Here is a 27,269-nt window from a genome sequence, read left to right as displayed (position 1 = left end):
CAGAGTATGTGGAAGGATTTGGGCAAGTGCCTGGGCTGGTTATCACCTCCCATGGCCTGGGTCTACACCTGAACAGGCAAGTAACGCTGGCAAACAGACGTGCCAACTGACAGAGGGTGCCTACCCCAGTGAAAACCAGCAGCTTCTGGCACTGTACTGGGGCTTGGCATGTGCCTGCTGAGCCACAATTCAGGGCTGCCAGAGAGCTGTAGTTAAGTCAGGGACCCAAGCCACCTCTGAGAATAACTTGACTGAAACTGGGGACAAACTCCATATGGGGGGATAGTAGAGATAGAACCCAAACAACAACTACAATTGCCCCAGGTGTGAAAACAACCCAGTGGACATGGAAGTCAGTGGGTCTATATCATCAATTATTAAGGGAGGAGGGAGAAGAAGGGTTCAATCAAGAAGCTGGTCCTTCAGAAAAGAAAATGCAGGAAGGAGTGAGGGAATTCAGACAAGAAGCGGAAACCACCCAGTCTGACCTCATCAGAATTTAGAGACGTGGAAAGATTACAGGTATGTGGAATCCTGACTGGCTGCTCCGATGCTGGGATAACAGGGCCCAAAGTCAGCAGGAAGATAGGGAAGCCCAACAGCTATTCAGTTCTTGGGGACAAAATAAGATGGATGTCAACATGTGCCTATGGATGTGATTAAGATACCAACTATATCTCCATCAGCTAACTAGAAGGAGACACTAGCTTTCCTAGGCTTTGCAGAAAGTGCATTTTCCAGGTTATTGTTAGCTTGTGAACCTTCACCATTGAGTAACCTGGACGAATCACAGAATCACAGAGTGGTTGGGTTGGAAGAGACCTTAAAGACCAGCTAGTTCCAAGCACCCTGCTATAGTAGGGATACCCCTGAAGAGGAGAGTGACATGAGTGGCTTGGTGGGCACCTGGTATCCAGCCAAGGTCAGCTCACTCCAACAGTGAGTGCCACACCAATTGGAGTTTGTGTGTCAGAGCCACTTTCTCTATGACACGAACCGGAGGGGGGGGACACATCTGTTGGTGTCTTAAAGCTGCTGTCACTTGCAAACACAGAGATGGGCACTAGGAGGGTGCACAAGTCTCACCATGTTTCTCTGCACTTCTGTCTTGATGCTGGCTTTTCCTCTCCTGCTATGCAGTACCTCATGGCTGATGTCAGAAACAAGTTGCTCATGAAGCATACAGCTGCTCTGAATCAGACCAGTCCTTTGGTTTCACATCAGCAGTTCTAGGAGAACTTTCCCTGTCCTGTCACCTGTCCCACAACTGGAGTAGCCTATAAAACATAACAAATGCTCGGTGGCCACTTCAGAGAGGAAGGAGCCAAGTATTCCCTTCCTTTTGTTTGTTCCTATTTTAAGAAGAGCACGGCTGGCACATGCTAGCCTGTTCTTAAGTCCAAACAAGAGACCATAAGAGATGTAAACACTTTTTGATCTGTCCCCAAGAACCTCTCAGCTGGGACGGGTAATTCCATTGAACAAGTTAAATTCTGTCTGTAAATGTGGTTTGTATTATGTAAACAATAGCAGCTGCTCCCTGCCCAGTAATGTGTCATGATTTTTAATGCATGATCTCATCCAGGATGATAGAAACGGTTGCACACCCATCTGCAGACCAGGCAGATAAATTAGTTTAACATTCACAGTACCCCGAAGTCTTGATAACTGAGGTAGGAGGGGTGTTAGATTTAGTTTGTCAAAATGTCTCCTACCTGTTTGTTTTGCAAGTCAGGTTGCTGTGCCCGGACAACTGTCACAGGTCTGGAAGGAACTGCATGTTTATTCTTCAGTGGGTTTATGCAATGACAGCATTGACCAGCCTGTGATGCAGGCTGCCCCTGAGAGGCAGTGAAATGGAACAGGACATCACCTTAAGAATGAAAAATACAACCAGTCATCCGTCCAGCCTTGCAAAGGTCCATCAGTGTGAGATCCTATGTGGAGAATATGAATTAGAAATGGAATCACTGCCTGGGTAAACACAGCAGGAAAATGGGAAAGCTTAAGGAGGACAGGGGGGTGTAACAGCCATAAACTATGATTAGCAAAGAAATCTGTTGTGTATGAATTAGGGAAACCAGCACACCTGTGCAGCCTGTGGACATCCTGATGGTGACAGAGAAGGGGTAGTTCGCCAGAAGGTAGCCACACTGATGGAAAACTACCCGTCTGCACCATAAATGTGCCACTTGCACTGCCTGTGCTGCCTCTGCCATCTCCTCTCCACTCACTCACAGGCTTGCTTCCACCATAGTGAGGGTGTGGGTGCCATTGGGATACAACTGTCTCATCGGAGAGGTACTCCTCTGAGGCACCAGGGTGACATCCTACGGGGTGCAGGCATCATCACACCATGTTGTCAGCTCCAGGACAGACTGGTACAGGAGATACTTTGGCTACTTGCAGTGTGGATTGGGGGAAAAGAGCGGGAACCAGAGCAGTAGCTGCAGCACTAGGAAGACAGGAGAGCAAGAGAAGAGCAACCACCTGGCAGCAAGTCATCATGCCAGACCTGCAAAGGCAAAGTGAGGCGAACATTAAGCCTGTGTGATTAGAGAGCTTGGCTGCCTGCCACAGCTCAGGGCCAAGAGGATTACTGGATGCACACAGGCTCCTCACAGCTCCTGGGTCATATGTGTTTAAGCTCACCACAGAGAACAGAAGGGTTGGGGCCTGCCTGGAGCCAGGTGAGTAAGGAGTGATAAGAATCTCACTCATCACCAGCTTTGATCTTCTGGAGCTCTTCTGGACTGTGGGGGCTTACAGCACAACCCAGTGCTGCTGCAGAAATATCAGGAGCTGGTATCAGTTCGCTCTGTTACACCAGTGACTCCATCTGCCTGGAGTCGATTCCCTAGATTCCAAGACTCAGGCCCTGCAGATGGATATGTCCCACTCAGCAGCCAACACAGCTCTGCTCCACCAGCAAGAAAGGGGATCTGATGGTGCTCACTGGTTTTACAGGGAAGAAGGTGGCACATTAACTCCTCACATTGAAGTATTTGGTGTTACAGAGCAGAGCAGACTTGCCAGCCGATTTTAATTTCCAAGCAGATCAAAATTTAATCTGCTGCTACATCTCCCCTTGCCAGGGCCTGTTCTGGCCAGGGAACAGTGCAGGGGCAGGCTCTGCAGCTGCAGCTCTCCCTCCAAAGGCTCAGCAGCACAGCCCCCCATCTCCATCCTGCCCCCAGCCTGCATGGCCACACTCATGGCCTCTTGGCAGCCCCCCTAGAGGTGGCAAGGAGCTGGTGCCCAGAGAGGTGCTCCAAAGGCTCCATCAGGGAAGCCCCATGTCCCGCAAAAGCAGCTGGATATGAAGTTATGAATGCCACGGGATGTGGTGGAGCCAGATGGGGAGGGAGGCTGAGAGCCACCCACTCTCCGCACTCTCAACACCCCAAACCACCAGCACTGCCTCCCTGGCATGACCCCAGAGCACACTGTCACCAGCCAGTGGCCACAGCCAGGCCTCCACTGTAATGCCATCCCAACCACCTGCCTGCTCACCTTCCAGCTCCTCTTTCAATCCAGGGGGGAATAGCAACAAGGAAATCACAAATCAAGCCTTGGGAGGAAATGCCCCAACTGTCAGGGCAAACCTCACGCAGCTGTGTTGGGGCTGGATGCTTCCTTTCCTGCAAGGGTGGGTTATCACAGGCCTCCCAACAGCAAAGCCAAGCTCTGCTTTTTGCTGATTTTCTCAAACCACAAATGGCCCCTTCCAAACTGGTACAGGAGGGGAAGCCCACCCTACAGCCCCCAGCACCTGACAGGCTTCACCAGGAACACGCTTCTCTCCCAGCCCCTCTCTGCAGGATGGAGCCCTGGGCTGCTATCGGATTCAGCACTGGGAGCAGATGGTTTGTGTAGACAACACACACTGAGGCTCTGGCTGGGTGTTGTTCACCCACCAACTGATGTGCTAAGATGTGCAGTGACACCAGCACGGCCTGGGAAAGGCAGAGGTGCTGCCCAGCAGAAGATGTGGTGCCATCCCTGGCAGCCCTGCTAGCCTGCATGGAGAGGGAGGCAAGGACCCCCCAGAGTGGGTGTGCAGAGCTGGGGCAGCCTCCACAGGCTGGCAGCCAAGGGCAGGATGCCTGGCCCAGGCCCTGGGGGCAAACAGGGCTGCTGCGCCCACGGCTGTGTGGTACTGACTCCCCAACCCACCACATGACCATGGACTGCTGGCTGCCAGACAGCTGCTTTCCCTGCTGAGCTGCCATGGTGGGAGCTGTCCAGAGCTTCCAGAACCCTACTCCACGTCCAGAGCTCTGCCAGTCCCAATGGATGCCTGGGATGGGATGGCAGAGCTCAGTGGGATGGCCTGTAACCAGGCACGGATGTGCCCACGGGCACAAACAGATCCACAAACAGACATGGGCATGGATGTGCACACGCGTATGGAGGACACAGGCACAAACAAAGCAGCAATGCCAAGCCAGGGGAAAACAGCTGCAGCTGTTTCACAAGCCCATTGCCCCCGAGCCTTGGGTAACAGCACTCAAAACTGGGTGTACGGGGACAACTGCAGGCTCAGGGCTCAGCAGGGACCCACACACTGCCCCTGGCCAGAACATTCCCACACAGTGGGGTGGTGTAACCAGCATGGTACACAGAGGCACCAGCACAACTAGGAGGGCTGGGAGCACCTGAGGAGTCACCTGTGCCCAGGGGCTGGAGCCTGAGGCTCTGGCAGGGCACCCTAGCCCAGGACACTGGGCCAGTCAGTGCCTGGACTGGGGCCAGAGCAGGAGCCACAGCCCCTTTCACTGCAGGCACAACCCAGGGGAAGGGCTCAAAGCTCCAGCCCAGGGGCCAAGCAGAGCTGATGGTGAGGGTCCCTCGCTGCTGACTGTGCAGTGACCCTGCACCACGGCCAATAAACAGTGAGATGCCAAAACCAAGCAGGGCCCATCTGCCTTAAATTAGTTTATTTTGGATGATAATGTCAAGTCTGATTTAGACCAGACCAAAATCTGGACAATCATCATCTTCTCACAGGGATGCAGCTCAGCTTCTGGTCAGGCATCCTCTGCAGACCATTGCTGGCCCCTCCAGGAGGTATCATTTCCAAGTTATCATCATTTCCTTTACTGTATCCACTGCTCTGGCATCTAGTGACACAATCCCTCCCAACACAGGGCCTGCAAGGCAGGACCATGACAGACTGCTTATCCTGGCCCCCAGGTACCAGCAGCACTGGCTGGAGCTGGTTTGAAGCACTGTGTCAGCTCCTGGCTCACAGGCTCACTGTCCCAGGGGACACACGAGGACTGGTGGCTCCATCTGGCACGTTTTGGGCAGGGATGTCACCCAGCACAGCTGGCTGGGACCAAGCAGCTCTGCACTGGCACCAGCCTGGCACCCAGCCCAGTGGCCTGTAGGACCCTGCCCTGGGGCCCATGACCACAGGGCATTAACACAAGATGCAGCAAGACCAATAGAAAAAAGCACTTAAAAACCCTTTAATTTAATAGATTTAAAAACTGGCTTTAAAATTATAGAAAGGCAGATGAGGTTGGACACAAGTATAGCAACACTGAGGACATCTCAGAGACACTTGAGCAAGATGTTTACACCAAACAGCATGGTCAGGGCAGCACCAGTCTGCTGGCAGTGCCACGAGTACCAGAACAAGTCATACTGAGCCCTCCTGCAGAGCTCCAGCCATGGCTGCCATGTACCTGTCTGACACCTGGAAAGCAGGGAGGAGGTGGTGAACACAGCCACATGACAGATGGAAGGAGTACAGCTGCACCATCACTTGGGGCCTCCTGTGCACAGGAAAAGCAACTTTCATGGTGGGAGGGCTGTGCTGGTGTCACTGCACCTCTGCAGGACTGGAGGAGGGCAGAGATCAACCCTGGGCCACCAGTGTTCCCATCCAGCCAGGGGACTTCCATGTGAGGGGAAGGGAAGCCAGCTCTGTAGTCCTGTTTTGCCAGTGGGTAGGGTCAGAGACACAGACACCAACTTAAGGAACAGTGTAATTAATACATACCCTATAATTTCCATACTGTTATAACTCCTCAGTTTCCTCTAACTGTACCCCCCAGTTCCCTGTCCACAGAGTTCCCAGTCATCTTCCCACATAATACACCCTGTGACTATAGTCACTCAAGCTTCACAATATCCAAATAGAGCTTGAGAATATTTCATGCTTTGGCACCACATGGATTGTCTACTATCAGTGGAGGTAGTTGGTAAGCTAATTGTTTCATAATCACCCACACCTTAACATACAATGCAATTATTAGAACAAAAATCAAAAGGATTAGCATCAATAAAATGACAACAGGGTGAAGCACTTGGTTGAGAATTCTGGTAGCTGTAGGCACCCATCCAGAGAGACTGTCCCACCATCAGTGTCCTCTGCCTTTCTTTGCCTGCTCCATCACACGATGTATTTCTGCCATGCCATGATGGACAATCAAAGTCTTTTGTCCATTCTCTTATGCTTGCTTCAGCAAGTGCCTCAGGTCTGTGTGCTGTAACAGCTCCTTTACCAGTTCATAGCAATGGGAGTAGGCTGCAAGTCTTGAATCAGGGTAGAGTTAGATTCCAAAAATTGACAGGATGTAACAGGAGGTAAAAAACTTCATTTAAAAAATATAAACTAAAAATAAATAACTAAAATCCTATTATTGTAATAAAGTTACAGGCACAAGTATTGGAGTGACTACTTACATTTTCAGTAACGTTATCTACAAATAAAAAAATCCCAAGAGGTTCTCGTGCACCTCATGGTACACAATATCGCAAAGTTTACCTCTGACTTTCAGATCCTGGCCAATCCTTTTCTGTAGGGTATTTACTCTCGTGAATTTTATTCCGAAATGGATCCTGCACAAAAGAATCCAAGCTCAAAACTAAAAGCTGCTTAGAGCCCCCTGAGTCTAGGGTTATCCCTGATGCTCCCTGGTCATGCAAGCACACCATCGAAGAGGGGTTCCCCATATCTTTGCTTAAACTGTTCAAATATTTCATTTACTTCATGCTGAGTATAATCTTTTATGAGTATCCCTCCTGACCTGCTGACCATTAGCATCTAATTCCACCTTTCATCTCCATGCTGGTCTCACATCTACAAATTCATCTGGGGAACCAATCTCATCAGAATCCACAGAATCCCAACTATCTCCATTCCATTTATTGGGATCCACCTGCCTCTGCAATCACTCCATGCATTTCCTTGTGATTTGCTTGCCCCCCTCCTTTCCTTATACTCAGCTACTCTAACTGCAGCCTTCTCGGCTACAGTCTGGTAACTGTCCAACTTATCAGCAAGCGGCTTATTTTGGCACTTTAGCATTACAATTTGATTCTGCAACTCTCACATCTGTCACCATGTTAGTGCATTTCAACAACTGCTCCTTTTGTTGGTGTTTTGTGTGAAATACTGTTAACAAAATCCATCCTGGCCTTCCCAAACCCACAAGTTCTTTTCCTTTCTCAGTATGTGATTTTTGGATGCATTTCAATACATCCAGCAGTTCAGCTTCTTTTAATTGACTTCCCCATTGCTCACATGGTCCTCCAACCTTAGCCCACTTGAGGGCCAGTGAACTATAAGGAAGGTCTTCTCATCTGGGAATTTTGGACAGGACTGATTTCTTACATTTAGATTTAAAAAGCAACAGTTTGTTCTGACCCAGCTGATAATGCCAATTTTGTTTTGCTGGTGGGTAGGGTCAGAGACACAGACACCAACTTAAGGAACAGTGGCATTTACTATGATGTAAAACTGCAAAAAATCACGAAAGGATAAGCTAAGCAATGCACCTAACCATTAGCAAAGAGTTACAAAGGGATAAGCTGAGCAATGCTAATCATTACTAGGAGAGAATGCCCACAGTGATTAAGAAAGATACATCACCACTTACCCAATAAAATAAATCATCCAAGTGCGAGAGGCATCAGCTGTGGGGGGAAGCTGTCCCAGCCAAGGACTGGAGAACCACGCCTGGAACTGGGAACTCCTGCAGTGCCTCCCCCTTTGCAGCCACGAGGCTCCCCCACTTTGCTCTGACAGGGGCCCAGTTTTTACACTGCTCAACAAACAAGCTGACATAATTTCTAATTTCATTTTCCTGCTAGACTTCTCCCAAAGCCTGGCCAGGGCTCAAGGAAGATCCAAGGGAGTTGTCCTTGATCCTACACCCTCCTAATTAGGCCAGATGTGGCCTTATCCTGTTTCTAGATATGGAAAGGTGAACACGTTTTGCCAATAAATAGACATATATAACAATACCTCGTTAATGAGTAGAAACATACATTTGGTCGCAATGTTCATCCTAGGTCAGCTTTGGCTCAGGGCCTGTTGTTCAGGCCTTAGTACTTCACTGTGGGACTCAGTCTCTACAGGAGAGGGGATGCATGTACTCTGTGGATCATGATCTTGAACAGAAGTGGCAAAGAGGTCCATGGAGTGCTGGTGCTCAGCCCCTCAGACTGCAGCAGCCCCAGGGCTGAGGTCCAGTCCAGGCTGCTGCAGAGGCTTTTCTACTGCGGCACAGGCTCCTTCTGCGTTTTTCCCTTCCACACTGTTCCAAATCCCGTAGGTGAAGTAAATAACAAAACCTGCAGGACAGTTTCCATAATGAAATGTGCAATGCTGGGCTGTCAGCACTAACAGACCCCCAGGAGAGACCTGTGGGCACTGCACTCCCCACTGCATGACACCTACCCCCAACCGTACAGACGGCAAACCGCGCCCAGGTGCCGGCACTCAGCTGTACCATCAGCAGGATGTTAATAAAGATGCTGAAGATTGGCAGGAGTGGTAGGAAAGGTACCTGCAAGGGACAAGAAGTGCTGTGTCAGCTGTGCCTTGAGGAACTAGGCTGGGCTCGAGGATGCTACCAGCCAGCGGAGGGACCACCTCCCTGCCACAGCCCAGAGCACCCGGGCACTTCCACACTGGGGATTGCACCTCAGAGAGACAGGTTTCAGGGCCCTGGGCTTTCCTGGTGACTGCCTGGCAGCAAGCCCTGGCACACCCTGCAATGCCCAGGTCCTGACGGAGTCCATCACCAAGATGCAGGGGGCTGCACTCACTTTGAAGTTTAACCGGGCGTTGCTCTGCGGCTGCCTCCAAATGATGATGGTGAGAATGAGCAGAGCCACGAGGAGCAGCACCAGAGCCATAACACAGCCCACGTTGGCATCCTTCAGCGCGGCCATACTGAGGGTCAGGACCACGCAGATGACTGTGATCAGTGCGGCTGCAAGAGAGGAGGTAGTCAGGGGGCTGCACAGCACATGGCCTCCCTGGGGTCCTGAGCCTCACCAACAGCTGGGCTGAGGCACCCACTCCTCTTGGTTGGGTCCAGCTGTCTCTAACAGCCATCCCAAAGCCTCCAGAAAGTGCTTTGCTGGAGGCACTTCCCAGACCAGCAAGCTACAGGGAGCCTGCACATGGCTGGGCTTGGACCCAGCTCTGACACTTACCCAGACCATGGCTGAGCCACCCCATTCTGGCTGTACAACGGAGCCATTGATAGACAGATCAAACCTCGCTGGCCGAGCCCAAGCACTCTCAAGGGGCTGGGTACTGCCCTTGCTGGTGGCCAGCATGGGTCAGGCTTATCACAGGGATCTCCCATGGCCACCTGCACATCCCTGGCTCAGCACCCATGTCCTCCAACAACGTCTGTGCACCCCAAACCACAGCTGTACCCCGCACCTGGCACCCTGTTCAGGATTCAGAGCCTGCTGGCACTGCCAACAGCGGCTGGCAACCTGTGCTGCCTGGCTCCTCTCCTCTGCCTGGCATTCTCTCCATCCCTTCCCAGCTCTGCAGAGATGTGCCAAAACACTCCAGCCCCTGGCAGGAGTGGACCTCAGCCACCAGTTCCCTCTCACTCACCAATGACCGCCACACAGAAATAAACAATGCGCCCTGAGAGCACAGTGGGGGCATCCCCAGGTGGGTTGAACAGCATCGCCAGGGAAAACGTCTCTTTGTGCTGGGCACTGGCAGCAGTGATGGTCGGGTTCATGGTCACTCTCTCCTCCTCGTTCCCATTCAGCTCCAGCATTTCCATGGCCTGCGGGGAGTTCGGCTGTCTGGGCTGGTACCTGAGCAGGTAAGACAAGCTTGCAGCAGAGCCCAAGGAACTTCCTAGCCCAAGGGAACAGTGGGCAGCACCCTCATATCCCTGCTGCTCCAGCAGCGACCCCACGACAGCCGCTCCAAAGATATGCCCAGAGACACACACAGGCTCTGGTCAGCAGCCTCCATCTTGAGGGCTTGACACTTCCCCAGGCTGCATGCCCCCGGAAAAAAGCTGTGGCTACAAGCCCCCAGGACGACACAAGGAACATCCACCCTGGTCACCACCAAACACGAGGAGTCACCTACCGGAGGATGAGCACGCACACCGCCACCAGGGAGTAGGCCAGCAGTGTGCCGATCGACATGAGGTCCACCAGGTCCTTCAGGTCAAGCAGGAAGGCCAACACCGCTGCAATGAGGACACACAGCATGAGCACAGCTCCACACCACCATAGGGCTGGGTGTGAGGAAGTGGCCAGGAACTTTACCTGCAAAGAACCCTGAGATGATGGTGGCTATCAGAGGGGTCTTTGTGCGACCGTGGATCTGGGAGAGGAACCTGAAGAGCAGCCCGTCCTCTGCCATGGCATGGATCACTCGGGGCATGGGAAACATGGAGCCCAGCAAGCTGCCATGGAGAGAGATTAGGCAAGCTGTCCACATCTACCACCCAGAAGGGGAAGGGACCGGCTCTGTGCCAGGAGCAGGATAGCAGCTGGAGAGAGCAAATCCCCAGCCCAGCCGGGATGAATGCTGCTGGTCCCTGTGCTGTGCCAAGCAGTGCCAGCAATAGAGCCAGTCCTACCTGGTGGAGAGGGCACAGAGTGACCCAACAGCAACGGCGTAGCGGGCGGGCTCCCAGCCTACCGCCTTGAAGGCCTCAGGCAGAGGGCTGTTCTTGTCCAGGAGGAAGTAGGGCACCATGAGAGTCAGGGATGCAGAGACCCCGCAATAAAACACAAAGCAGATGAAGAGGGACGCAATGATGCCAATGGGGATCGAGCGCTGTGGGTTCCTGGCTTCCTCCCCTGTGCAGACACAAGAAGCCACATGTGCCCCACTCCACCACACAGCATAGGGCAAGTACCCCCAGGGGATGAGCCAGAGTAGGGACTTTCCATGGCAGCACAGGACTGGGGAGCAGCAAACAGGGGCTGTTGGGAGTGGAGGGGTTCCTGGCCATGCTGCTGCACCGGCAGAAGGGATGAAGCTGCCTGGGCTTACAGCCCCTCTTGCCATGCCAGCCCTTCCCCCCGACTGGCAGCTCCCTCTCCCTACAGAGCTTGTTGAATGGAGGTCCTCTGTGCACCTCGGTTTTGCAAAGGTGTGCTGCACCACGCTCCCAGCAAGGGGCTTGGCAGCAGGAAAGGAGGAAGCTGCTGGGCAGCCCCTGGGGGCAGGGTGGCCAAGGCAGGGAGGTCAGGCAGAACAGCCTGTACCAGCCACCCACTAAGTAGATTTCTGGGGTAATGAGAGGAAATTCAGAGAACTGCCTGTGCTCCAGGAAGCAGCAGTTTTGCATGAACTCAGTCATTTAGAAAAAGGCTGCTTGAGGCTGGGAAATAACTAGGAGGCACCAGCAATTCCCACTGTCACAGCCTCGACTCAGCAGTCAAAAGGCTCCCTGCTGCTCCGGGAGCTGCCTGCACAGGCAGGGTGCAGCCCTGCTCCCACCATGCTGGTATAATGAGCCACTTCTCCTGCAGCAGGGCAGGCTCTGAGCCCTTTTGTCTGGCCCAGCGGAAGACACAGACTCCACAGGGAAACCTCCCAGGAGAGGTGAGAACAGCTGTTTTCCCACACCACGAAGCATCCTCCCCATCAGCTCCCAGCCGGCTGCTGGCTGTGCAGGGGAGATGCCCACACCACCCTCACCCAAGGCAGTACCTGTGGTGGCAATGCAGTCAAAGCCCACGAAGGCATAGAAACAGGTGGCAGCACCAGTCAGGGTCCCTTCCAGTCCAAAGGGGAAAAACCCACCAGAGCCAAAAGCTTTTTTCCTGGAAAAAAGGGAGGAGAGCAGTTGCCATAGGGTGCAGGGACAGCAAGGCCTATGCCTGCCCTCTGCCAGACCCTGGCCTGGCACTGTTGCTCTACTTACATGTCATCTGGTGAGTCTGACTGCGAGCAGTTGACACAGTTCTCTGAAAGCTGCCAGTTCTTGATGTCTCCCTTGATGAAGCCAGCAATGATGACAAAGCTCAGCACCAACAGGTTCACCGCCGTGAAGATTTTGTTCACGAGGGCAGATTCGCTGACACCAAAGGCCAGCAATACTGTGGGGACAACACAGGTGAGTGGGGACCCATCAGGCTCCCATGCTATCACCCATGGTACCATAGAGCCCCTCCTGCACACTCACAAGTAAGCAGCAAAATCAGGATTACAGCAAAGAAGTCTGGACGCTCAGCCAGCACTCCTGGCAGGTGCATTGTGGTCTTGTTGGCGAAGAAGGTGGAGATGTGGTTGCCAATGATGTTGTCAAATGCTGCACTCCAGGCTCGAGCCACACTGGCCGTACCTGGTCGATGGCAGATCTGTGCATTAGTCCAAGCCCAGGGCAGACTGGCACCAGCCACCCACACCTGAGCGCCCACCTCCCTGCTGATCCCATGCCACACCCTGCCCCCACAGCACTGCACGCTGCCCCCAGAAACCCCCCATGCTGCCTGGCCTCGTACCTATGACATAGGAGAGAATGAGGTTCCACCCGGCTATAAAAGCCCAGATCTCACCAACAGTAACGTAGCTGTAGAGGTAGGCAGAGCCGGCCTTGGGGACACGGGCCCCAAACTCTGCATAGCAGAGTCCAGCCAGTACTGATGAGAAAGCAGCCACCAGGAAGCAGAGGATGATTGAGGGACCAGCCATCTCCTTGGCTACCTCCCCGGCCAGCACATACACACCAGCCCCTAGCGTGCTGCCCACACCAAGAGATACAAGGTCCAATGTGGTGAGGCAGCGAGCAAAATGTGTGTCATTGGAGCTCAGGTCCACCATGCGCCGGCGGATCAGCTTCTTCCCAAAACTGGTCATTTTTTCCCCCAACATCTTGCCCTCTCCTTGGTGAAGCTCAGATGGCCAAAAGCCCTGCAAGAGAAGAGAAATGTGAAGCTCAGTGTCCTTCAGGCAGCAGGACTGACACTGCAAGGGGAAATGCAGGCAATGATGCCCACAGGAGGCTGCTCCCAGCTCACCCATCGGCACCACACCCCTGCCACACCGGTTGGCCAGAGACCGCAGTTGTGGCACCCTCCAAGGCACTGTGGGGCTGCACATACCCTGCCTGCACAGCCTCTGCACCAGGACAGTGAGCCAGGGATGAACCCAGTCGGTCCATGGTGGGAAATGGTCATTGCTCAAGCCCTTTGTGGTCTCAACCATGGAGCCCATAGGCATGTCCCAGAGCTTGCCCACTGTTTCCCAGGCTTGGCAATTTGGAACCCCTTCAGCCCAAACTTGACTGCTATGCACATCCCTCCAGCATGACACATGGGTATGCACAGCAGCACTGGGGCACAGGATTGCAGCAGGCTGACTCACTGGATGCAGAGTCCTGTTTTGCTTTCAGTATCTGCACCACCTTCTCTATAGGGATGCATAACCAGACAAACACCACGGCACGGACCCCTGGTGCAAACCCTTTGCCTGCTAACAGTGCTTGCTGAGCAATCTGCAAGCTCTGCAGACTGTAATCACCCTGAATGTGTGACATCCCTAATCCATTTGCTCACAGCAGCCACCTATTCCCCAAAAAGCTCTGAAGATGAGCAACCTGTGAAGCAGGCATCTAGCACAGAGGAGCAGCAAGGAAAGGGGCTCCCAATGCCCATGGCGGTGGCTGGCACCTCTGCCCTGAAGCACCCACCCACCAGTGTCCTCTCCCTGCTGGCTTCTCCCTTCATTGGGAAAGGCAGCACACTCCATTCCACGTGCCCAGGACAGCACACCACACTACATAGATCAGCATAAATACACAAGGATAACTTTGTGACTCTTTTCCATAAAGCAGGATTATCAGGATCACAGTGGCAGCCACGAACCCGGCTGCTTTCCCATAACCAACAAACCATCCTGCTTCTTGATAAACCTCCTCTCGAGCTAGCACGTGTCACATTCGGCCTTGGCCCCAAGGAGTGGTCCCAGTCCAGGCAGCCTCTGGGCCAGGTTTCAAGGGAACAAGCCCCCAGCACTTGCACCCCCCCTCAACGACTACCTGGACGAGCCTAGCTGCGCTGCTCAATTGTTCCAAGGATTTCCAGTACCCGACTCCGGCTCCCCAGCGGAATACTAGAAGCAGCGTGCCTGGCGGCAGCTGGACTCTCCCGCCCCACGCCAGTGCCCACGGCAACCCGGCAGCCATCGGATCCCGCCGTGACCCGGGGTAGGCGCCGGACGCCGTTAGCTCGGGACCTCCACCCCAGCCCCCGCGGGGGCATCTCCGGTCCCGAGGAGCGCCAGCCAGGCGCCGTCCCGCCGGGGAGTGCGGCGGTGCCCTGGGTTATGGCACAAGCCGAGCGGGGAGCCGCGGCCACGTGCTGGCGAGAGGCAGCTGATGCAACCGCGCCACCGGTTGCGCCAAACCCTGCCGGTCCGGCGGCAGCGCCCACCACCACTCACCAGCAGTCTCGGTAGGGCTCGGCTGGCTCCGGTGCGACTCCCTTCAGGTGAACTCAGTTCTGTTCGCCGCCGCCGCCGCCGAGAGCGTGGAGAGGGACTCGCGCGGCGATGGAGTACTGCGTATAGGAGGCGGAAATATACGTTCTCCCCATCTAGAACCGCCCCCGGCCAGGGGCGGGAGAGCGGGAACAGACGAGCGCGAAATGACGAGTAGGGAGCCCGCCCTCTCCCAGCCGCACCAATGCCGGGTTCCGCCGCTGTTCTTAGAAAAGGTAAATTCGAGTAACCAGTGGCACCGGGGCCAGCCGGGATTGCGGCTGCTGCGAGTGGCAACTCCGAGACACGGCAAAACACCTTGCTCCCTCGGGAAAGGCCACGGAGGGGGTGGCTGAGGGTCCCCCGAGTCCAGATGCGCCATGGGGACAGAGCCTGTCCCGGCCTTGCCCCGCCCCGGCTTGCGAGCGAGGCGAGGAGGTGAGGCCAGCCCTGCTGCGGGCGCTGCGAGCAGAGCTCAGACCGGGGCGTGTAGGGCGACTCTGTCCTCACCTGCGTGTGCTCCGCTACAGCCTCCTCAGTTCTGGGAGCAACAGGCAGCCCTAAGTCATGGGAAACGCCAGTCTTGAGAGAGCCGTTCGGCAGCCAGGAGAGAGGCGGGGGCCAGCACCCTCGTCTCCAGCACGCAGGCTGGCACCCGTGTCTGAGCAGGCCGCGCCTGATGCAATCCAGTGCTCGCGTGTCGTGAGGGCCCATTCAAAGTGGCAGCGCACAGCGAGGTGAGCCAGCCCCTCGCCGGCATCACTGGCAACACCCTGCTCTGGCGCCACCATCGAGGCAAAAGGCTTTCGGGTTGCCTGCGGAGCGGAGGGGAGCACAGCAGGTAGGAGCGCTAGGCAGCTACCCCCCCCGGAGGGGGGGCACACGCTGGGGAGATTCGGTGACAGAAACACCAACTCATGCTTCTAACAGGCAGTGACGAAGGCTCTGCCCCCGCTTCCCAGAATCGGCGAACTGCGGTTATGCAACGCCCCTACCCTGACCCCACGAAGATGTAAGGTCAGGATGCAGGCGGCAGGCAGCATGGCTGTTACTACTCAACTTCCCTCTCCTTCCAGGGCTGTCAGCTGTAAGGCAAGGAGCCAGCTGGGCAGCACCATTGCCAAGGGTGTTCTCGGACAGGGTAGGCAGCACCACAGGCACAGCAGGGTCACCCTGTCCCAGATAAGCAGATACAGGGTACCCAAAACAGTGAGGGGGCATATGACATGATTTGCCTATTACCAGAAACCTCCTTGCAACATCAGGCGTTGGGAAGCAGTGTCCCAAAGAGAGCAGCACCAGGACACCAGAACATGTCTCCAGCTCCCTGACCTCACATGCAGCTCCATATGTGTCTTCCCAGTGTCCCATCCTCACCTCCCAGTCTTAGTGCTCTCCACTCCCTTTCAGGGCCCTGATCCAGCAGCACAGGCCAAGGGCTGGGAGCAGGCTGAGGCACAGAATGAGCCAAGTGCACGTCCCAACAAGAGCGGCAGGAAGGCAAACAGTGGCAAGGCACATGTAGCCAGCATCAAAGGAGGGTAGGAGATGGCTCCTGCCCATAAAGGGGGCCAGAAGCCCTGAAGAAACAGATCCACATCAGTCCTTGGATGCCCCCACCACCTTCCACAACTGAAGCACTACTTCAGATTGGAAGGGACCCATAAAGACCATCGAGTCCAGCTTCACCCACGAGTGCCTGTTTACAAATAATAAATCTAGCAGGGCACCTTTTCTAGCCAGTTCCCTTAGTACCTGCACCAAGTAGTTACCTTCACCATGCATGTACAGGGAAGCCCTCACAGACCATGTTAGGGCTCTCTGCTGTGGATTGTGCTGGCACTGGAGCTGCCCCAGCAACCAAGTGCAAAGCAGGGCACAGAGCTTCCCTGTGCAGCCACCCCAGCACACAGTCTAGGGCAGCTGCCCCAGGAACGGGTGTGGGCTGCCTGTGAATGTGCATTCCAAGGCAGTCAGGAACACCACCCAGAAATAACAGAGGAGCAAAAACAGGCCAGCCTTCCCAGCCCAACCTCAGGGCACTGCCAGCACCAAACAGCAGGACTCTCCAGTGCCTCACCCAGACACAAGGCAGTGGAAGAAGGTGCCTGCATCAACCTACCGCAGAGAGAAGGCAGTGCAGCAGGGCTCCCAGCGCCAGCATGCAGGAACAGTGAGGGACTGAGTCCCAAGTGCTGCTTCCCCACCACCTGCCCCCAGTCACCAATATTAAAACAGTCATTAATAGCCAAAGGCTACAGAAGCCTAATGTGCCATCAGCCAGCATTGCCTTTTCCCACATCCAGTGTGAAGGTGGTCTAAGGAAGAAACCTGTCTCTACAGCTGCCCATCACCACCTCACATCCAAGCATCCCACCTGGAAGCACCAGAAATGCTTCCCCAGAGCCACACTGTTCATCCATCCACCAGCACCCAGCTCCTCCTTGTAAGAGACCTCAAGTCTCTGGCTGAGCAAAACCAGCCACAGCCAAGAACAGACCTGCCCTGATTGCCCAGTACTTTGGAGATCAGTGGGCAGCACTGGGCACTACCTCTACTCAAGCAGACAGCAAGCACCACTGCAAAAGACACTTTTATTTTAAATACAAGGAGTTAGAAAATTAATTCATTCAAGAGCTCCACATATATCACTGGCCCAGAGGCTCATGCAGCTGGACAATGGCTGTTGTCTGTCCCCATGTCTCAGCTGTCAGTCTCTCCCCAGGTCACCACTATCGAACACTGCTCCATCTTTCAGACAGATTCCTAGGAAGCAACAGCAACATCAAAGCAGTAGTGCTTCTGGCACTCAGCACCTGACCCCTGGGAAATGCCATGAGCTGTATCCCTTCCACCTGGCAGCCCTCAGTTATAGCAGCAAGGGATCACTGGAGCCTCCCTGCAGCCTGCTCAGAGGTGAGGGCTCACCACAGTGAGGGAACATACCTGCTGCTCTGAGCTGAGCCTGCAAGGAGAAGATTGTCTGCTGATAGGCTTCACACTGGGCAGTCTTGTCAGCTGCAGATAGGAGGCAAGAAGGTGCGTGCTCAGCCCATCCTAAATACCTCACCCCCAGACTCTCCAGGGCAGCAGCTGATATCCTGCTCTACCCCCTAAACAAGAAGCCAGCCCCATTCCCATGGAGCTGCAGGCCCTGGGCTCCAGGTACAAGCACAGGGAATGTCACCTGGATTGCAGGTGTCCTGCAGTCCTCAGAACAGCCAGCTCCACGTACCAAGCTCACCCTTCACTCGCGCCAGCTCTTTCTTCACATGCTCCAGTTCCCGGGACAGCGGATCACCTGCAGACTGGAAAGAGCAGGGTGTAAGTGTGATGCAGGGATTGGTCACCCCCACTGCAGCACAGCCCATCCTTTGGAAGAGCACTGCAGCCCATGCAACACTCCAAGCCCAGCACCCTGGGGGCCACTGCCAGGGCACATCCATCACAGCAGCAGTGCTTGGTGAAGGAGCCACTGTAGCAAGCATCTGCCAGCACCCATGGGAAACAAGAATGCCTTTGGCTGGCTGCAGCCACAGAGTGAAGAGCCCGAAAACTGCACAAGTTTATTTTTCAGGTAGAAGATTTCCTAACTTGGAGCTTCATCTTGCTGCAGGCTCTGCTCACTCCATCCTGGGGCTATGTCCTACATGTCAGGACATATAAAAGTGACGATGCAAGCCACAGAAGGTTCGCATGTTTCAAAAGGCCCTTAGAAAATCTAACTGGACAGAAGCTTGCAGTCCCCTGAGCATGGAGAGGTGGTAAAGCCATGAAAAAAATGCACATGGTCTTGTATAAACCCCAGGGAAAGGCTAAAACAGCTCAGGTGCCAGCCAGGAAACTGGCAGCTCCAGGTCTGATCATCTCCCACCTCTGGCATAGCTGGCCCAAGCCAGAGGCTGAACAGTGCTCTATGGTGGCAGAAAACAGCTGGCTCTTACCTGCTCAGCAGGAACTGCATCTTCACACCCTGAAGTCAGGCCAGGGGCCAACTCATGGGACAAAGAGGACTCCGCACACACCCACGTCTGGTCAGTCTTACCTGTGAAGAGAGGTGTCAGCACTAGAAACCTGCCATCCTCGGCTGCTTTTCAACCTGGCCTCAGAGCTGCTCCAGACCAGGGAAGGGCAGAACCTGTCCAAGAGAGTCAGAAAGCCTCCCAGCACTTGCAGCCCAACAGTTGGTGCTGGCTTGGCCTGTACGGGTGCTTTGTGAAAGTGTTCCTGCGTGGCCTCACTCCCAGCAGCTCTGGCCTCCTGCTAGAAGTCTGCTCTCACAGGGAGGGCAGGCAGCTGCCCCGGGCAGGATAGGACAGGGCTGTCCCAGCAGAGTGGGGACAGCCTCCTCACTTCCCCTCTCTCTGTAGAGCTCAGGACCGCAGGCTACCCAGCTGCAGTTTCTGGGAAGGCAGCACCCCCTGCCTGCAGCACCGGCTGGAGCACCCTCAGCACTCCTGGTCAACCAGGGCTCAGCTGGGGAGTAGCGCTGCCCAACAAGCAGCTGCCCATGCTTCTCCACACTCCTCCCAACACAAGGCAAGAATCTACACCTCCATACTGCTCACCTGTTCCCAAGACAGTTCCAGCTGCAACCAACCCTTCTTTGCTCTCACCATTTTCCTTCAGCTCTTGGGTCCTATTGCACACCAGCTCCTGCATAGTTGATCCTAAGCGAGACCCAGGAAAGGAAAATAAAGAGCATCAACTCCTGCTAAGAGAGCTCCCTAACTGACCACGGCCACTCCCTCTCCTATGAATGAGCTTGAGAATTTGTTCAGGCTCTTTGCTGGATGCCTCTCCAGCAAAAGAGGGAAGGCCTTCACCTCCCCTCCTCTGAACCCAAGCACATGCAGTCCCCCCTCAGTCCTTTTGCCAGGATCAGTTTTGACCCTGCAGCCAAGACCTGAATGTTCTTCCCATGGCAGCAGCTCCCCTCTCTCATGACTCTGCAGCCTCTGAGGCTTCTGCTAAGGCTCACCTTTACTGAGGCAAAAACGCTTGGACGAAACCACTTTTCCCGGAGGCCGCGGCGAGGAACGGGAAGCCACGGTAGCAATTGCTGCAGAGAGCCTTGAAGACGGCTGTTTACGACTCCCAGCCTTGACAGCAGCTGTAGTGGACAGTGAGCACAGAGGCTGCTATTCCCAAGCAGCTCCATCGCACCCTCCTTACGCAGCCCGGGGCTCAGCCAGGCTGCCTGCCCCAGGGCTACAGGCACCAGTACCCCGTGACCCCACAATGCCATGAAGTGAAGGCTCCAAAGCCAACAGGCTGCCAGCCTACACTGGGGGGAGGTCAGTGTTAACACATCCCTTGGGGTATAAGACTATTTCCTAGGCTCCTACCTGTGCCGCTGCCATGGACTCCCCACTCCCCGTGTTCTCTCCCCAGCCAGGCTGCAGCTCAAGCCCTTCCCCTTCTCCCTTCTAGATGCAGCACCCTAACCTACGCGCTTCCCTGCTTCGCCTGAAGCAACTGGCAGGTGCAGAATTACTTTTCAGCTCTCTGTCCCGGGGGGCGGGTGTGGGAAGCTTGGAAGGCTGTGCCTGCTGCGAAGCCCCGCTGGCATGCTGAAGCCTGGTCCTGGCAGGAGACGTCAGCTTCGGCCTGGTCCCTGGGGGAAGAGAGAGGGTTCTGCAGCGCCGGGCGGGCGGTGGCCGCGCCGGGCTCCCCGCAGCGGCCCCGCTTACCTGGGGGCTGGAGGAGCCGCGTTTCCCAGGCGCCGCGCCCCGTGCCGGCCGCGGGGAGCTGCAGCCCCAGCGAGGCCCGTGCGCGGGGGAGAGCGAGCCGGGAGCGGCCGCGGCCCGGGGTGCGGCCAGGACTGCCGGGGAGGCCGCCGAAGGCCTGTCCGGCACCGCGCCGCGCCCGCCGGGACTGGACGGGAGGGCGAGCGGGGCAGCCGCCGGGGCCACCAGTGGCCGTGGGCTGCGGGAGGCACCCGAGCTGCTTTCGGGCCGGGCCCGGGCTAGGAGCAGCAGCGGCCTCGCAGTCGCCCGCGCTCAAGTCCAGAACCCGCCCGTGGCTCGGGCCGGACAGCGGCGTGGAGGTGACGGGTCCGGCGGGCTCGGGCTGCAGCGCGCTGACCTCCCTCGGGCCCGGCGAGGGCTCCGCGGCCGACCCGAGGCGCAAGCGGGCGGCGATGGCGCGACACTCCTCCTCGAAGAAGCTGAGGTAAAGCGGGGAGGGCGGCGAGCGCAGCGCCTGGACGTGCTGCAGCAGGTCAGGGCAGCCCGGCGAGCCGGAGCCGGCCTGCGGCTCCGGCCGCCACATCGCGCCTCGGCACCGCCGGGGAGAACCAGGGAAAACCAGGGAGCCCCGCCTGCCTCCGCCCCGCCGGTGCCCGCTCTGTTCCGGCCGTTCTCCCGCCCCGCTCGTGTCCGTCCTTTCCCGGCCCCCGCCCCGCCCCGCCGGTGTCCGCTCTCTCCCGGCAGCTCTCCCTCCCCCTCTCTCCCGGCTGTTCCCCCGTGCCGGTAGCCCCCAGAACCAGGCAGACAATTGGCTTCACAGTGGTTTAATGCGAACGGCACCGGGACGTTACACTGGACAGGGTGCAGACAGCTGGATGGATGGCAGCCCCGCGCAGGGCAGAAGAAGGAACCGCCCCGAGCGCGACCGGCGGCAGCAGGAGGCGGGGACCGAGCCCCTCCGAGGCCACGGCCGCCCCCACCGGCACCAGGCTCCACGCTGCCCCACGGCCCTTTCCGGGCTGAGCCAGCCCCCGGAGCAGTTCCCTCGCGCTTTCAGCGACTTTCCCCCAAGAGCCACCTCTCGCCCAGCAGTGCCAGTTCCTCACCAGAAAACAGAGGAGACGTTGGGAAGGCCTCGGGGAACGTGTCTGGCAGGAACAGGAGGGCATCCACTGCAGGCCCGTGCTCCAAGAAAGGCTCGGCTGTGCCACAACAAAGTGACCACACTTATAAACCAGCCAGCCTTGATCCGAGGAGCCCCCGAACTGAGGCCCAACCTCACTCATCACAGCTGTGGCAGCTGCGGGAGCCTCCAAAGGACATTTCTGCTGCAGCAAGTCACAGCCTCATTGTCCCCTCAAGCTCTGAACACTTCCCTGACCAGTCGTGCGTTCTCACTTCAAGTGACTGCCCAGCTCACTGCAGAACAGGGAAGAACACACAAAGAGCCATTGCTACTTCTCCTGCTCTTTAAGAAAATGTCTAACCTAAGACTGACTGACCATTTTCTGCTGTCCTTTTCTGGAGCGGTGGCTTCAATCTGGGCCCCACTGCTGGACTCCTCCTGTGGCAGCCATCATGGATGTATCCTACAACTGCTCCCACCATCTTTCTCTTGCTCCTCCTCAGCCAGACCGTCTGCTCCTCCCAGCAGCCAGGGCCCCAGATAAGGTCACCAGGCTCAGCCGAGCAGGGTGCTGCAGGCAACACCAGCACACATGGCCCATGGCAGGGCAGGCTGTGGTGTTTCTTAAACTCTGGGCCAATGCATCCCAGCACACATGGCTACAGCCCAGACTACCCCATCTTCCACGTGCCAAATGGCCCACACAGAGCATCATGAGAGCACATGGGATGGAAACCCCTCGAGCTGCCAGCAGCACCTTAGAAAGGAGGGGGCACAAATACACCAAACAGGTCTGTAATGCAGGAGGCTGATAGCGGGGTTTGAGTAGGTGTTGGGTCTCAGCACTTCCAGACAGTGAAGAATGGGGGTTTCATGCAGGGTGAATGGGGTGGATGAGAGACTGACACACCCAGGCACCTACTCACTGGTTTGGATAAACCTTACTAAAACTCTAATACCTGATATAATCACTGACCAACATGACAACTGCTATTCTTCAAAGTCTCCTGCAGAGATGCTTGGGGCTGCACAGACAGGGGAGTGAAGGTCATCTCATACCTTCCTGTACAGGGAGAGAGGCAGCTCCTACACCAGAACACCATTAGCAAGTTCCTGCTCCACACCTATCCACATCTGCCCCTAGACGCGGGACAACGCACTCACTTGCATAAATCTTCACACCTTTAGGCCATGACCACAGCCCAGTAGAACAAACTGCTGCCAGTTAAAAAAGAGGAAAATACTGAACAAACTGGGAGGTTCAAGAGAGGAAAAGCTGGTTCAGAGAAGACAGATTTAGTGTAAAAATAAATGTCATTTTTGCAGGAGGGAGGGTGGAATGGAGGAAGACAGTGCCAGGTGCTCCTACTGGCGCACTTTCCCTGGGACGTAATTCCTATCAATAGTCTCCTCTTGCAGGAACATATGTAAGCAGCGCTCATTCTGTGCCAGTGGGTGTCCAGCAATTCTGGAAGAAAATCATACATGGAGGTTAGCACAGCTGCCTCCAAGACCCCCACGCCTCTGATGTCTGTAGGAGGGAGTCAGGCAGCCAGCGCAGCACACCGCGCTCAGCCCAAGGTCATGCATCAGTCTGCAACAGGACCAGTAAGAGCTGCTTGGGCACAGGCTGTTCCCTTCCATGTCACGCTCTGAACCAACAGTGCTGTGTTGGTGAGTCCCTGTAGCACAGCTGTTCTGCTAATACTTACTACACTCTCAGGAGAGAGCACAAAGCACAACCCCCACTCACTCAGGGCAGGACTTGCTCCAGTTCCAGTTTCATTACGTGGCTGCAGCCACCACCCTCCAGCACTGGCACCTGCCAGCAGCAGGTCAAGATGCAGGACTTTCTCACAGTCAACCCACAGCCCAGGAACAGCTAAAGAAGCAGCACACAGTAAACAGCAAAGCCAGGACATCAAGCTTACTTGTTAATAAACTGTTCTAGGCCCTGTCTCCGCTCCTCGATGAAAGACTCCTCAAAGATGCCTTCATCTCCCCGGAAGGGAAGCTGTCGTTTCAAAGCTTTTCCAGGCAGCGGTGGCACTACAATCTGAAAGCACAGAATCAGCCCGTGAGCAGAATGGCCACCTGCAAGCAGATATCCTTTGCTGTTTGATGCTCATCTCCAGTGCCATCACATGGACAGAGCCCCAGAAGGTGCCCACTGTCAGAGACTGGATAAGTTGCATGTCTCGAAACATTTTGGGATGCTTGGCAAATGCCTGTGTGTATTTCATGGGAGGGGCAGATCAGGTCTTGCGAAGGCGAGACAGTGAAATGCTCCACCCCCCAACCCAGAGCCAGCATCCCAGCCCTGGCAGAGCTGTTCATCAATCACACACCCATGGGCAGTGCTAACCCAGCCCCTGAGTAGCCAAGTGACCAGAAGTCACTTGGGGGGGAGGAGGGGGGAGTCTAGAGGGCCACAAAGGCCCTGGGGCTTGAAAGCCCCCATAAGGGACCTACTTGTCTGGACCCTGCCTTCTCCAGGAGTTTTCATCTTGCCGACGCTGGAACCCGAGGAGTTGGTAGCTCTATGTGTGTTTTTCTGTACCTTTTCTGTCTCTCTCTTTCTTCTCCTTCTAATTCTCTTTTCATGGAACTTTTTGGGTAACATAGCATCTTAAGGTTTTAAAGGTTTCTAAGTTAAATGAGATAAGTTTATGCTAAGTTAATACTAAATTAATTCTAACTAATGTTATAGTAAGTGTTTTGTAAGTGTATTTACTCCTTGGCCAAAATTCCTTAATTTCCTTTATTTTTTCCAGTAAACTTTTGTGCATTTGTGACCTCTTGAGAATATCTGGTTGGGATTTCTCCTTGCACCAAACCAGAGTAAAGGAATCTCAATTTAACCCCTGGATTTAAGTGTCTGAGGTGCAACACCCACCATCACAACCTCACTTCTGGGCATCTCAAGATTATTCCTGCAACTGTTCCCATGTCCTGGCTTAAGGAATAGGGAGGTCTGAGCCAGGCCTCACCTTACTGTCTCGTTCCAGCTCATTCTTCAGCCACTCAAAGTCACTGTATCGTCTCCTCACACATGACTCCTTCAATTTGAAGATGGGGAGGTTTGTCTGTAAAAAAGCAAAGCAGTTCATTTGCAGGTTGCTCTGGAAGCCACACAATATTTCAACATGTAACTGAAACCTGAAGCTGCAATGAGAAAATCAAACCCCCTGAGAAGGAGGCATGATGGGAACACTCAGCTTCCTTATCCAGGACAGCACAAACCCCAAAACCCTTCAGATCCAAGCAAGCCATTCTACTCAGTGCTAGCCATTCCCTCTCCCTTGACTGACTATTTCAGGAACATGCCCCCTTCCCAGGGGCACACACTGGGAACCAGTGCTGACAATATGATTGTTAGGAGAATGATTCCCCCCCCGCCCAAGTTTACTCCATTTTTAAGTGATCTACAAGAGAGCTTCGCAGCAGCCTGCAGAGCAAAAGAACATCTGACCTGACACTGGCATCTCCACTGAAGAACCACCAAAGGAAATCTTGCCCCAACAACTGTTCAAGGCCAGACCTCATCTACAGTTTCTCCCAAAACAGATCACCTACCCCAACAGGCTTTTCATGCCCATCTTGTGTCACTGGAGAAATGTGCAGCAATTCCTCCCCTTTTTCCCCTGCCACTGGAGTCCAACAACTGACAGCTGCATTAACTTCACCTTTACCCCATCAACACAGCCTGAATCATTCCTGGAACTGAAGTAGCAAAACCTTCTGATGGGCAGCACTCATATATTACTGCAACATGATTAACTGTTTTCTTACATGAAATAAACTGTTTTCTTAGGTGTTTTCTGTGAAATAAACCCAGCTGCTTTCAGAGCATCTCCGCTGGTTTCAGTGGGACTAAGAGGTTCCCATTGCCATCTGCAGGCTGATGGGAGCCAAGCACCGGAGCAGAAAAAAACAAACACCAATTCTTCTGAAAGGCAGTGGAGACTGAGCAGTTAAATCACGCTATAAGCAAGTCAAACCAGCATCACAACACATACTGAAGGGAGCTTGTTTTATGGGAAGCTTAATTTTACTTTCCCCATCTATCAGACACAGAGCTGTGAAGGGGTTCCCAGTTCAGCTCGTTTAAGGCCCAGGGAAGAGAACCCTGCTCAGCCTGCTATGCACACTCCTGGGTCATGGGCTCTTGGTAAAGCAGCCAGCCTGCAGTTTGAGCAGGTCCCAAGATACTGCTACCCAGCTCTCCCCTGCTCGAGATAACCAGCTACGTGCAGCCATGCCCTGCTCAGCAACCACCCAGCGGGGCTCTAGGGAGGGGACGGCCGCAGGAGCCTGCTGAGGCAGCACGTCCCTGTCCCTGTCCGCACCAGCCCCCGCTGGATGCCGAGCGCCCCGGCGAACCCATCAGCTCTGACCTTGAGCACCGGAGCGCCCCAGCCCAGCACTGCCCGGGGCTTCGCCTCCTCCGCTCCCCGCTGCTGAACAGCGGCACCACCGCGGCCCTACCCGTCCGCCTTCCCTCGGCCACCGCGTCCCGAGCGCTGCCGCCCCTCCCCGGGCCGCACACCCGCACACCGGGCAGCCCAGCCCCGCAGGCCCGACGGGGGCCGCACCCGCATGCGGAGCTCGTAGCTAGTGTATCTGGCGCGGCCCATGCCCACGGTCTGTGGGTTGAAGATGTCGATCTCGAGGAAGTTGCTGGGCGGCCCGTACGCGTCCGTGAGGTCCTGCGGCTTCGCGTTGAGGCGCCGGGTGTCCGCCACCGCCGCCTCCGACATGGTGGTGCCGCCGCCGCCCCGCCCGGCCCGCCCCGCCCGCTGCCGCAGCCCTCCCCTCCCGCGCATAGCCGCACGGCGCTCGCCCGCCGCCTACATAAACCGACAGTTATCCAGGGTTTGGGGCCCATCGGCCGCCACCCCACCCGCGCACCGCAGCACGGCGCCCGCGCAGCGTCTGCATAAAGCGGTAGTTATCCAGGGTTCGGGGCCGGTCAGCTGCCTCTCTGACAGCGCCGCCGCGCGGCCGACTCCTGCATAAGCGCAGCGGGTATTCAGCCCGCGGGGCTCGCTTGGCCCGCCCCGGAGCCTGCATGGCAGGCTTGTTCCCGGCGTTGCTCCGCGTCGCCTGAGCTGCCCCGGCCGGGCCCCCGCGGGACGGGGCAGAGCCCGAAGCTGAGGCGGCCGCACTGGGCGCTCGGCTGGAAACAGAGGCTAGGGGCCAAGATACGCGCACAGGGAGTGCGCCAATCAGCGTCTGGGGTATAGCCAGCCTCGGGCGCTGTACAGCGCGGGGAGTCTGAGGCCCCGGAACCTGGTTGCCGCGGCTCTGACGGACAGAACGGGACGCAGACCCATCATGCCTTACGCCAGGGCGTGTCCCGGAAATGGGCTCCCATCCGTGACGGGATGGCGGAGGGAGCGGCGCTCCCGGCCCGACCCGGAGTGCCGCGGCGCGCTCTGAGGCGGGTGGATGAGCCGCAGAAGCCTCGGGGCTGCCACCAGCATGCCGCCATCATCGCTCTGCCATCGCGGGGGCATTAGGCCCGCACCGGGCCCGGCGGGTTATGTAAGCGTAGCCGCCGCGGTGCCCGCTGGAAGCTGTAGTCACACCAACGCACCGCCTGCCACGCTCCCCCGTTGCGGGGCACGCCCCGCCTTCCGCCGCGGGGGGCGCTGGGTACCGTAGTCCGACGGCTGTGCCAGGCTGCTCGCTACCGGCCCGGCGGGACTACCTCTCCCGGCGTGCCCCG

General features: G+C 55.9%; 3 protein-coding genes across 8 annotated transcripts; all 3 read right to left on the bottom strand.

The window, feature by feature from the left end:
* Nucleotides 1-8,455: 8,455 nt before the first annotated feature.
* On the bottom strand, nt 8,456-14,743 carry SLC7A3 (solute carrier family 7 member 3; the record flags this gene model as incomplete). The annotated part of the gene is made up of 12 exons (XM_082289179.1): nt 14,687-14,743; nt 12,748-13,156; nt 12,429-12,587; nt 12,168-12,342; nt 11,954-12,066; nt 10,872-11,094; nt 10,555-10,694; nt 10,373-10,475; nt 9,878-10,089; nt 9,067-9,233; nt 8,696-8,804; nt 8,456-8,589 (listed from the first exon to the last, which is right to left on the bottom strand). The coding sequence occupies exons 2-12, from the start codon at nt 13,115-13,117 to the stop codon at nt 8,456-8,458; spliced, it is 1,905 nt and encodes a 634-aa protein (XP_082145305.1). The 5' UTR covers nt 13,118-13,156; nt 14,687-14,743.
* A 2,556-nt stretch (nt 14,744-17,299) lies between these two features.
* Nucleotides 17,300-21,019, bottom strand: LOC309577286 (uncharacterized protein). 5 transcript variants are annotated; one of them, XM_082289181.1, is made up of 8 exons: nt 20,416-21,019; nt 20,175-20,339; nt 19,704-19,835; nt 19,291-19,392; nt 18,667-18,767; nt 17,958-18,030; nt 17,669-17,740; nt 17,300-17,488 (listed from the first exon to the last, which is right to left on the bottom strand). In XM_082289181.1, exons 1-8 carry the CDS (start codon nt 20,993-20,995, stop codon nt 17,433-17,435), a joined length of 1,281 nt encoding a protein of 426 aa, XP_082145307.1. In that variant the 5' UTR covers nt 20,996-21,019; the 3' UTR covers nt 17,300-17,432. The 5 variants fall into 5 exon arrangements, with proteins under 5 accessions (XP_082145307.1, XP_082145306.1, XP_082145308.1 ...); XM_082289180.1 differs by having other exon boundaries at nt 17,300-17,740; XM_082289182.1 differs by having other exon boundaries at nt 17,300-17,740; nt 20,220-20,339.
* A 201-nt stretch (nt 21,020-21,220) lies between these two features.
* Nucleotides 21,221-26,830, bottom strand: SNX12 (sorting nexin 12). 2 transcript variants are annotated; one of them, XM_082289457.1, is made up of 4 exons: nt 26,450-26,830; nt 24,529-24,624; nt 23,470-23,594; nt 21,221-23,006 (listed from the first exon to the last, which is right to left on the bottom strand). In XM_082289457.1, exons 1-4 carry the CDS (start codon nt 26,609-26,611, stop codon nt 22,904-22,906), a joined length of 486 nt encoding a protein of 161 aa, XP_082145583.1. In that variant the 5' UTR covers nt 26,612-26,830; the 3' UTR covers nt 21,221-22,903. The 2 variants fall into 2 exon arrangements, with proteins under 2 accessions (XP_082145583.1, XP_082145582.1); XM_082289456.1 differs by lacking the exon at nt 26,450-26,830 and adding an exon at nt 26,134-26,352.
* Between the last annotated feature and the right edge of the window lie 439 nt (nt 26,831-27,269).

This window comes from Coloeus monedula (assembly GCF_965178545.1).
Source record: "Coloeus monedula genome assembly, chromosome: 12".
Classification (NCBI taxonomy): Eukaryota; Metazoa; Chordata; class Aves; order Passeriformes; family Corvidae; genus Coloeus; species Coloeus monedula.
The sequence above is the reverse complement of the archived record's forward strand: the minus strand, read 5'-3'. Positions and strand labels throughout refer to the sequence as shown.